Below are 12,523 nucleotides of genomic sequence, written 5' to 3'. Positions count from 1 at the left end.
CTGTGCTGTGCTCGAATAGAATCTGAATTGTATGATTCTGTAAGCTGTAAGACTGTCAGATGTTAGTAGGATATTATTGCATTCCATCTGCAGTGGATCTTATCCATTTTCCGGAGATTTGATGCTTTGTGTTTAATTTCTTCTATTTTATTCTGTAGTGGGGAATATTTGCAACCAGGGGTTCATTGGAGATAAAAAATGCATGAAGGTAGTAACATTTTTCTTTATTAGTATTTCATTTAACAAAGTACAATCCATTGTGATGCAACATTACAACAATATTATTGGTAAAAAATGAATTCTAGAGCATACACTATTGAGAATAGTACCATTTCACAGTATCGAGGATAAAAGTTGCCCAATCCCCGATCTTGATTTCTTTTTGAGTGATCAAAAATGGATTGTCATTTTTATTTAAATAATCTCAATTTTCATTTAAATACCATTCGGTTTACTGAGTAATAGCTCCTCTGGGAATTTACTTATTTATGTAACAATGGAACGCGAGTTTTATTACCTATTTTCACTTATTTAGGTATCCACATCATCGAAAGTGATTTGCAACTAGCCTAGATCGATCCTTTTTTGTCAGCTCAATGAAAACGTTAAGAGAGATAGATGACTCGAAGCTCATCAGCTTCGATAGCTTGACGTTATGCGTTTTTGCAAATTTTTTTTGAATTTGTCTAGAACCAAAATTCATTGAAAGATTAGTTATTCGCAATGAAGATCAGGCACCGAAGCAAATACCTTCAAAAAATTCCGAATTCAATTTTACCATAATATCTGCAAGCTCGGGAACATTTTAATGCAAATTTTGAAAGAACATCAGCTTTCTCAGTTCGTTATGCAAAAACCACAAGCTGTCAGTTATTTTGTGTGACATTATCTGACCTTTACTGCATTGGCTTTGAAACCCACTACAATTAGAGTACTAAGAAATGGATTCTATATTATATGAAGTAGAGTACATAGAACTACATCTAATTAAATACCAATATTTGGCACTATTCAAGTCCCACAAATTGTAAGAAAAGAAGTCTAAAGATTCTAGAATGGAAGACATTTTGTGAGAACACGACATTCTTTGTTTTAGTTGGAAGTTATCTAGAAATTTCATTTCCAAAGCCAATGATTTCTGGTTTCTCGAAAGAAAATCAATGATTAATTTGGACAACGTTGATACGTGTGGATGATGGGAAATACATTAAACTGTTGTACTCACTCCCGAATTTAATGGGGAATTCATGTATTTGAGCAACTTCCTTTATTTATCGTTTTGGGAGCTTCGATAATTTTAAAATTTTCACTGGCAATCACCACATTCTTATATCAACTTGTCTGAAAATGAATTTCAAATCGATATGTGAATATTAGAGGGCTTCCTTATGCTTCTAATGCTGATTTATTTATTTACAATTTGCAGAAATGGCAGAAAGATACAAAATACATTTTTCAAATAGCATGCTAGACCGTGAAATGAAAATGAAACAATTCTGCTACCTCCAAAGGTATATATTCGTTTTCAATTATCATCCAACGTTCCCATTTGAATTTTTCCAATTGCTACGTTCAAAGTATAAATCTACGATGTACAATATAAAACGTAGTCAACAATTTCTGACAACAATGAAGTGATCAACTCCAGAAATTTAATTCTTAATATTTATTCACTTTACCTCAACCCAATGCCTTCGTTATTGAACATTCAATGAAATGAGCTCATCCAAGCAATGTTACCTGACCCCGTTCATAGTATATGCTATATAAAGAACTGATTCCAACGCAAAATTCATCCTACAAACGTTTTGACAATAAGATACAATCATTGTACATAATGAACCCTCTCGATTTGCTGCCATCTTACTTCATAAGTGATCGTTTTTCTTATCCTATAGTGGCGCAAAGTCTGCCAGTCAAAATGCAGAAATTTCAAAAATCGATATTGATCTTTAGGAAGCAAACATTTACGAAGGAAAAATACTGTTCTTATAACAAAGACTCGAATAACCTTACAACGAGGAATTTTCGGTAATACTTTCGGCGATTAGAGTAAATAATTTGGCGATTTGGTACTATTTTCATTTGAAAAAATTCGCAATTTCGGGGGTATTAGAAAGCTTTTGCATTTATTCTCCTTTCACAAGGACTTGTTGTGCCTGAAGAATCTTTTCAAGTAGGATTGTTATTCATCAGATAATATTACTTGGTAGTTTTACTGACATTGTGTTACCCACACAATGAATATTCTTAGATTACAATGAATATCGCATTAACGGTTGAGCTTCAAGAGATTTAAAATAGAGAACAAGACGCCTTATACGTGAACGGCGCAGTACGTATTTTTTTTTTTAATACTAATCTAAAACACATCCTGAACTACTATAGGTCGTCGCTTACTCCAAATCTCGAAAATATAAATGCCTGAAAGACTTTGTTCAACATCATTGAGTATTTACTTATATTTTTTTTTGTGAACCATCACCCCGAAGCAGTGGTTAGTTGAAGAAGTGAGCTAGTTCTATTTCGATCTAATTTCTATTTGACACATCGTAGCACATACACTAAAAGTGTGAGTATTTTCAGAACACCTATATAATTCGGATTTTCATTTCACATATAGTTGAAATTGAGCGTATTTTAACGTGTTTTTCACTTTCATTACATTGATATCCATTCTATTATCCCCCAGAAAAACGAAAGGAATTTTATTCAAATATATACTATGAAGATTTCGTTTTTGGAATTCATGGATATCGAAGGTTATTAATGTTGTGAAAGCCGTATCTGGATCTCCCCTGTACGAATATAGGAGTAAAAAAATGCGAAGGACACTAAGTGAATAGCTCACTCCTTTTAGCGATTTTCTACATGTGATATTTGAAATAGCAGATGCAGCAGTCTAAACTAATAACATCATCAAAGCGTTCTTCAGTCCGAGGGCATTCGAAAAATCAGGCAGAAGAATATGGAAATATTAAAGACCATACGACACAGAACTATACTACTGACCTCTCCGGAAAAATACGAAAATTTGACCGAATTTACAACATAAATTCATTCGAGTGTTCACATTCTTCTGCCCTTCTCTTTTCGAATGCACATGTACAGGGTGATCAGTTTATCTGAATTTCAGAGGAACGGGGTTTGCGACTCAACATTTAACTTTATTTATCACAGTATGATTGTGTAATAATCTAAAGAACACGTTACAAAAACAAGGGTTCGTATAAAACGAATGCCAACTATTTATGGAATCCGGTTGCTTGAGCTTCATCTGGAACATGAACCAACCACAAATTTAACCTACATCATCTAATGTCCGACACTGATCCTTTCCGTTCAATCCGATAATATAATCGATCATCATCTACGAGCGAAAATTTTGACTTTGACCGAATCCTTGTCGAGTGAGAATTTATATACTACTCTCGGTTTAGAGGAAGAAATTATGGAATCCAGTTGACTCGAATTTCCTCGATAATCTACTTGAATGGGAATTTGCCTTGATCCAAAGAAAAAAAAATGGGACTGTGAAAATAAACGCTGTGGCACATTCTTGTCCTTCCCCCCAGACGTGTTCACTAACCGATCCCGCCTAACGTCATCAGTAATGAAAAGGACCAGAGCAAGAGTTGGTTGGTTGGGCTCCTGATTTTGGCAGCTATCGAAGAAATTTCGTCAACTGGCTGGGGTAGCTACGATACAATGATATGGGGAGCTGAAAAAAGCACCGCTAATGTCGCGATTATTGTGAACAAAGTGAATATTATAAGGCACAGTCTGTCGACTACCATTGCTGCGAATTTCCAGTCTCTCGTTATATCTGCTGCCATGTCTTCCTTGCGCAGCTGATCGGTTATGAATCTTATCTCTTTCAGGATCAGGGCCAGCTCGTAGTCTGCGCTGACGCAAGAATGATTCGAGACGTAGGATTCTTGTAGACGACCACCGTTGCTGTTGTCCTCGTTTTGCCTGAAACAAAAGTCGATTTTGAATTTTTATGAAGGGATTACGAGTTCTGCTGATTAGGGTATAATTTTCCAGTAAGGAACAGTTTCAATAGCTGGCTATTCTGGCATCTTGAGACTATCCCTGTGATAGAAATATTAAGATATATTCAAAAACAAGTTGTTGAAATTCAAATTCTCAACATAATTTTGAGACCATTATCGATAACGTACAGTTTCTATTAATCTCATGGGACGAAACGTCTGAATCACATCACAATTTTGACTATTCAGATCTTTATTGTTGATGAGATTGCAAAATGGTGCTGTGTACCTAATTGGCTACCTTCATATTGGCTCTCGTCAAACCTTGATTGTGTAATTGAATTGGTTATCTCCCTTATTCGTAAATATGACTGCTTCAATTGCGAATTTGCATACTATGCGGCTCATTTGTTGAATGCATGTGTAATTGGCGCCAAGGGCTATAAGTCGGTTCTCTTCCCCTTTTCTGTTTCTTTCCTGGTTTGATATGGTTATTAAAGCCAATCGTGGTTAACTGACATTAGGAGACGGAGATACAGTGAAATGGAAAAATGGAATATGATATAATGTTTATTCTTACATCCAGGCAGCCCTGAAAACTTGCCTTGTAAACAAGATTCGATAAAACTGGGATACAAAAACCTCTCATGGTTCTTGGTAAAGAAAGGGAGAATTGTAAGATTATTTGGCGATCTATGGTTTGAAGGAAGTGTAAAATTCATGCTGAATCTGTAACTGGAGTTTCCAACTCTTTTGAGAAGGACTATACCAGCTAATTTATGGAGATTAAGATATTATAGCTGCAGATTCAAAGCACTCCTGTACGACCCAGGTGTCAAGTAGACTTTTCTTGGAGGGAAACAGAAATACTCAGTACATCCGACTGCCTCGGAGGCGAAAGAGTTGGACTTGATTGATTAGATACAGATTAGAGGACCTCAGCATGCAGTCACTCTCTTTTATGAAGGATAGATATTGAGGGTGAAATTCCAAAGCTTGCTGGTAAGCTCCAATGAACATAATCGATCAAAATGACAGATCTGGTAGTATATTTGAACTGGAGGAACCAGAGGTTGTGTGAGCAGTTGAAATAACAGCACCAAATCCTGTTTTTTTGAGCCATACTTGGAGAGGAATAATGAGATCACGATGGATGGTAGAATTTCTCTTGGGCTAGGAGAGTTCCATCTTCTCACACAAAATTTCTTGAAGTTATTGGACGTGAAGAGCATTGTATGTAAATGTGATCCATACATCGTCCGATTTTGAACCGAATCAGAGTACATTTAATATGAAAAACATCGGAATTCGAAAACTTCCAATATGGAATGTGTGGAATTCGAACTGAGCATCAATTGAATTAGAATCACTACGAACTGTCGAACACCATGTTCCGGAACATGCGGTTTGCGAGTTTGGAAAGTATTTTCATGTGGAATTAAATTTAATTTTCTGGCCTTCGTTAGTGAATCCGAATCGATTTCGAAGTTCGTCCTTCTATTCCTCTACATTTCTTTCAGGAATCAACATTGTTCAATTCTTCGTAGTCCATCGTTACCGAAGAGCCCTTGGAACAATAATTGGGCAATTTTTTATCAACATTGTTCTCGTTACATGGCGAACAGCATTTCAAAGTTGCATCCCCTGGACTGCAAGAGTGTAAAAATAGAAAAGTTACCCTTCCCGAATGCATAATGGTCAATGGAATGCGAGTGTGAACACTTCGCAATGCAATTAGCATATTTCCAGTAGTAGTAACTCCCTCTCCCCCAGAACTGCTAATTGGGGTCGTCGAACTCCAATTTATATTTTTGAAACCTCACATGGGCATCAACGCAGAACACAACTAGAACAGGTATCGATTGCGCTTTGTTGTGTTCGCTAATATATATGTCCGTATAGTTCCATGTAGGCCAACGAACTGAAATCAAATCAGTCCAGGATACGGGCACAAATTGTTCGGCCCGAGAAAGTTCGGCATTAATTGATTTGTGCTGATCAGCTGAATCCTCAAATTGGAATCGATCGATCGGTTTGGATTAAATTGGGAGAATAAATAGACACCACTGTGTAATGTTCAAATGTTCAATTATAGTCAAGGATACATCCGAGATTTATAGACGACGTGGACCAGGAACGCCATTCAATAAAGCTTCGAGAGCAACTCTGTACGGGGGATGGCCATCAAGGCTCTTTCCCTTTTTGGCCAGCATCCCTGCCCTTATTCTGGAATAGGCTCACTTCGCATAAGCTCCGTATGAAACAACTAGACGTGAACATGTAAACGAATGGGATTCCTCAAGGATCTATATTAGTATCCCTGCTTTACACTAAAGATTTCCCGAATTGGTTGTTCAACTGTCTAAAACTGTCAGAGCTCCTAGCCATGAGTGAAACCCCAAGCTTTGAAGGCTTTGAGATGGTCTCAGACGTCAATAGACTTCAGTAGAGCCCAAATTATGAATATCAAGAAATAATTTCCATAATTAGTGACACTATATGGTCCATCAACATGACACACTCTCTGGTCACTTTTCTGGACGTCATTTGATTTTCCATAGATGACGTCTTGTGACAAGAAATTCATATCTGCTCTTCAGTCATTTATGAAGATTATTACAACCTTTCAACGAAAGTACTTGAACACTTAGAGCTACTTGAAGGTCCAAATAAGAAACGAAGTGACTTTGTTTACCCTGTCTACATTTTCAGTTGGCCTTCGTCTTTAGAATACCACCATTTATCAATTTATCGAACCCACATTCTGAAATTCATTGTTGGCTTTTTCTTGAAGGCAGTTTTTTATTTACTCACCAATTCACCCTCAAACTATTCTGATTGGTTGTTGTGAATACATGACCCGAAACGTTTGCATCTATTGGAAACATCCTGTACCTAATATAGGTCAGTGATAATTCTAGATATGATAGCGGAATGACGTATCACCGAGGATTGGCCACTATCATTAGCTTAATTCAATGGTGTTAGGGTCCATCAGCTGATGTGATATATATCAATTTCTAGTTAATTGAACCCAGGTTGGTTAGTTCAACCGTAACGAAGTGGGAAATGAAAATAGAATTTATTTTATTTGCCACATATTCGGTGGATGAGTTTGGAATGTAGTCTATCAGAATAAAATCACATTCTTCTTTTGGGAAACTTTGATTTCAGAAACAGTGAACGTGCCGTATATTTTGTACCTTCACTGAATGCTGAGTGGTAGGGAACTGAAGGTATAAAAGAACATCTCACCTATATACGTTTCTGTAGATCGTGGCTGTCGGTAGAGAGGTAAGGGTTCCAGTACCACCACCAACTCCACGATGGTTGTGACGGAAATCGTCATCGATATCGAGTACGTTGGCTAGCAGACTTTTAGAAGAACGCTCCTTCAGTTCAGCATCCTGAAAATGCAACGGTTTACGGTCTGTCGCTACGGAGGCAGGTCGACTAGATTGCGGCAAAGGATCGGCGCTAGCCGTATGACTAGGTCTGTTCATGCGCAGAATCCATGGCAGCCAGTAGAGGAAAACAACCTTAACCTGGAAAGAATCGAGCTGTTAGTTTCCAAAATAGTCAAATGGAGCCTCCAGGGTCTATTATGAGCTGATATACGGTAAAAGGAGCCTCCACCATCTGTTCTGAATTGACAGATGTCAAATGGTGCTTCAAGCGATACAGGCTCTTAGTCTTTCTTCCCAAGGACAGAAATAGCCTTCACCGATGAAATGAGCAACGGAGGAAGGAATCCTTCAGCAGTTGAAACACCATGGTAGTGTCTTCAGTACTATACTCACCCAGTCCGACATCTCGTGGGTGTCTGCGTTACGATGGTGATAGTTCAGGATCAGGATGGTCGAGACCACGGATGACGCCACCATGAACATGATACAGTTGAAGTAGGTGCCAAGGAGAGGCACAGCATCGGATGTGGCAGGCATAGTTTCTGCCACCATGTTGAGAAACACGGTCAGAGAAAGTAAAATTGTGACACCAAGCGAAAGCTTCTCTCCCGAATCAGGTGGCAATGTGAATCCCAGAACAGCCATCGATGCTATAAGGACGCAGGGTACGATCAGGTTGAAAAAATAATAAAGGGTCCTTCTTCTTATTATGATGACGAAGGTTATGTCGATATACGGTTCTGGGCAGCAGTTGTAGTAGATTTCGTTCCTTTTGCCTGGCACCCCTGTAACAAAGGATACAGATCCAAAATATATTCGTGTAGTGACAACTTGAATATGGAACAACGTATTCATTCATGATGAGGTTATTGGAATATCGATTTCTAAGTGGACCGTGACCAGAGCGGTCCATCAATGCTGGAAACCATAAACTCGGCAAGATTTTTTTTCAATGAATCCTAACCTGCTGTTGCGGCTTTTCGTGCGAAACCCATTTGAATTCGGTGAAATATTGTTCTTATTCATGTGAAAAATTGACTTAGTTCCCGATCTCCACACGTCAGACAGTAATAAATTTATGATGGAACTGCTTCCGGTATTCCCGTTTACATTTTGCCTTCGCAATCATTATTGACAGCCACGTCCTATGTGAAATATTATGATATTGATAAAGCACCAACAGAAACTGCAATTCGTATTCGAAATTCCTAATCGATCTGTGTACGCTAACGCAATAATTCAAAACTATTAATTTATGGCATGTTTTTTTCCATCCGGAAATGTTATAAATAATTCGATTACACTATGTAAGTACAATGGAAAAATAGAACATAAATACGCTCGTGCTTCACCAGTATTCAATGCGGATTTGCTTTCGTTCGACTACGTCAGGTTTTATCGAACATTCGGAGTCTAATACGATCATATAGGTTATTTATTTTCTTGTCCGGAAAATATGCAGAACGGGAGGAATTGGATGCAATAAGTTTTAACTGCACTGAAATACGTTATTTGATGTTTACGATATATTATTCCTCTGTCCGTTTAAAGTCGACTGCTTTTATGACGATGCTGTTTCAGTCCTTATCCAGCATCTAATACGTTCGTGTATAAATACGAGGATATATTGAAAAATTTCAATGTCCAAATATTTTATTACTCAACATATTCTCCTTTTAATTGGATACATTTATTACAACGAACCTGCAACGTCTCTAGATCTTTCAAAAAAAAATGTTTCTTCTTGATCTGCAAACCAGACATTCACATTCACTCTGGTTTACTTTTTTGACCTCAACCTTCACAGTGACACTTCTAGTTCGTTGCTATGGTAACGCAATATTTTTTTTATGCATGGAACTGGTCTAGGCTAACTAGATATCAATACATCCTCGTATAATAAAACGATGGGTCTCGGAGCACCGGAATCATAATCTCCTACCAAGAAATTTTTTCTCTTGAAACATTCCAGCTGGAAATCACTTCCAATGCGATACACAGAAATTCTCGTTCTTTCTGCTCCGTCTGAACAAATCAATGTAAATAATTCAGTTTCTCCCCCCAGTATCGAAACCGTTCACGTGGAAAACTCCCGTGAAATGGAAATTTCGAAATAATCAAGTTTACACTGAGCAATATCATTTCTGACTTCTTCCAATCAACATGGTTTTCGTTTTTATTCATTCCATAGTCGGCAAAGCGAATGGAATAATGCACTGGGTTGGGATCGCGCAGTTGGAGTGCCGGGGCTGTTTTCCTTTGACGAGAGTTACCGAGATCGAAATCGAAAAAAATAAGTCGATTGATTTGTCGAATTTGCTTAATACTCCTTATCTCGTCAACTTTATAGTGTCTGACGGAGTTGAAAAGTGACGCACGAAATTCATATCTTTGATATTCTTGCATTTCAATGCTATAATAATGCCAACTAGTGTATGGTTGCAAAATGGCGAATGCACCAAGGAAAACTGAATATACGTTAGTTGTTCACTTTGCAGCATATTAAGAAGTAAATTCTTCTCCTTTCTTATTTAGCTTTTCAATTGTCCATGTCTGGAATATACTGCTGATCAAATCAGTATATTCTTCATTGAATACCCCCTCATAATGAATGAATCGTGTACGTCAAAATAGATATTTTTGTAGAATATCGTGCCACATTTCCACTGTCATGCAATTTTTGCAGATGAAATACGATTGGATAAATACTTAATGGGTATTCGGTTAAACTAATTATCGCCTATAAACATATCACACAATTCCATATGATATATACATGGAACTGATTAGTCGTTGAACGAACTTTCATGTATCCATCATTTAATTATTATCGCACGTGCTTTGCATCGATAATCGATATCGGGGGCCTGGTCGAAAAATGTGTCAGGTGGTACAATTACGAATGGAAGGCAGCCATTGTGCCTAATTTGTGGGGATGCACACTCGACGAATGAGTATGGGGGCACGCATTTGGAAAATTTGTAGTTCACATGGTTCGTTTGGGCAGCGAAGTGACCGACGTGTTAGCTTTAAGCATCGATAATGAAATTTCCTTGCCTCGTCGTGCGATGCTTCAGTGGCCTGTTCGATTGATAATTGAGTTTGCAAACTGATTACTGCCGAAGATTGCGGCCGAATATCGATACCGACATCTGGTCTGGGGAATTTTGACAGGAGTACGAACTGGCTACTTGAACTGGTCGATAAACTGACCAGTCGAATTCATAGCTTCCATTTTCGCTATTTCGTAGGAAATTGCTCAAATTTTAACGCAACTTTACATGTTTAGTTGGTGGGTTTCTCATGGAGGGTAGTTCTAGTTTTTACATATGGCTTCCCTAACTTTTTGTGCCAGAAATAGATAGACCTTTTGTTGCTGGGAATGCTTTGACCATTGTAGGGGTTCCTTATCAACCCATTTTTCTTTCAGCGACTCAAAAATGTTTGAATTGAGCTCAATTAGTGTCTTGAGATTGTCCCAAGTTGAAATGCAGAGTTTCTAGAAGTATACTTCTAACTTCTTGTTAACTTTTTCAGTGTAGTGGGTCTTGATGCATAAAAAAATCTAGTATTAATATATTCAACCGATACATCTACCAGGAAACATTGAGAAAATTCGAATTCAATGAGAAGGAACTGAAGGAAGGGTTGATAAAAAACCTCACCGATGACCGAATCATCAACAGGGACAGAAGGTGTAACCCTTTCTGGGTCAAAATGTTAGGGCTGCCATTAAAACACTTATCTACCCCTTACCCCCGTAGAGAGTGCATGACAAACTCTTCAATTATACACGAAAAGATGCAGAATTCAAAATAAAATTGACCTATTCGAGCGTTTTCCTCCAACATAGTAAAATATGAATTTTATGACATCCTTTTTACCCACTCCTTGTACCTGATGTAGTGATTTTAGAATTGAAATATAGAAAAAAAACCAATTAGCATTATGATCTCAAAAAATCTTCGAAATGAAAATTTGACGATAATTATTTCTATTTGAAAGGCGGTTTAAATGGACACAGCTAGCTCAGTAATGGAAACCGCGGTATTTGGAAGCTGAATAACATCTAATGAGGAGATCACAAGCTGCCTCGCGAAAGCGAATGTCAGAACATCACTATCTCCTACAAGGAATTGTCAGATATAACGATTTACACTTACCTAGTAAATCCCACTCCCCATTTGTAATGAAGCTGCTAATATCTCCCCCGGCGTCGTCTTGCAGTTGTAAATCCAACTGAAATTAAATTAATTAATCGGAAAATGACACTTCTGTCATACATGACGCCGAGGACCGAGTTGGGTGGGAGCTGCTTATTCAGTTCTCGAGTTGAATTTCAGACTGTCAGATCTGGTTCCAACGTCTTAATGTTTTTGGTTTAGAATTTCCGTGATGAATAATCGCAGTTAGGACCGTTTGAACGTTTCGTTCCTGCGTTGAAATACAACGCTGAATAATGAATTGATCGATAGGGAAGTTCCCAATGTAACATTTTTCATCGTCAAGGGTGAAATGGGGGGCGAAGTGTTTTCCACCTTGATTAAGGCCTCCGCCTAATTGGTCATTCAATATCACCCCTTTCCGAATGAAAATTGAGGGGCGAACGAAAGAAACCCGGTTGAATGAAGAAAAAGAAACTGTGACGCTTCGATCATGTTCAGTTTGACATGTCCAATTACTCGAATTTGAAGGGGGGAATTTCATATGATTCAATGGTAGATGAAGATCCATCGTGCCTCCCCTCAGAGCTGTTCTCGTCACTACGTCGTTTTCAGCTCACCCTCCAGTTCCAAAGTTCTAATGAACTCTCTGGGAAGGTTTCATAGAGGTTTCCTCCTACCCCCTGATAGTTTTTCGTCCAAAGCATTGCTGCGTTGGCTAGCAATGGCGGGGTTTTCTGTCACTAGGTGCTCTGGACTTTCTTCCTCCTCCCCAGAGATTTACACTCGCCATTTTCTGCTAGATCCATTCTCCCTCCTTCCATAAAGTTTCTCTTTCGGTGTGTATTCTTCCTTATATGTACATTTTCCTATACCAGAGAAATATTCTGGCAAGTAGTTTGTGCTGATTTTCTGGCCAGTGTGTTGGCTTCTTCATTTTCTTCAATTCCCGAGAGAC

The 12,523-nt window shown here is 38.1% G+C and overlaps 1 protein-coding gene across 1 annotated transcript in view; it reads right to left on the bottom strand.

Annotated features, from left to right (window-relative positions):
- Positions 1 to 213: 213 nt before the first annotated feature.
- LOC123321928 (neuronal acetylcholine receptor subunit alpha-7) overlaps positions 214 to 12,523 on the bottom strand; it is a 79,981-nt gene continuing 67,671 nt past the window's right edge. Inside the window, exons 6-9 of the mRNA XM_044909737.1 lie at positions 11,566 to 11,641; positions 7,796 to 8,187; positions 7,251 to 7,540; positions 214 to 3,975 (exon numbers count right to left, since the gene is read on the bottom strand). Coding sequence (XP_044765672.1) covers positions 3,699 to 3,975; positions 7,251 to 7,540; positions 7,796 to 8,187; positions 11,566 to 11,641 — 1,035 coding nt within the window. The 3' untranslated portion in view covers positions 214 to 3,698. The remainder of the gene's footprint in view (positions 3,976 to 7,250; positions 7,541 to 7,795; positions 8,188 to 11,565; positions 11,642 to 12,523) is intronic.

Source organism: Coccinella septempunctata, chromosome X, assembly GCF_907165205.1.
Source record: "Coccinella septempunctata chromosome X, icCocSept1.1, whole genome shotgun sequence".
NCBI lineage: Eukaryota > Metazoa > Arthropoda > Insecta > Coleoptera > Coccinellidae > Coccinella > Coccinella septempunctata.
This window is presented reverse-complemented; position numbering and strand designations above follow the sequence as displayed.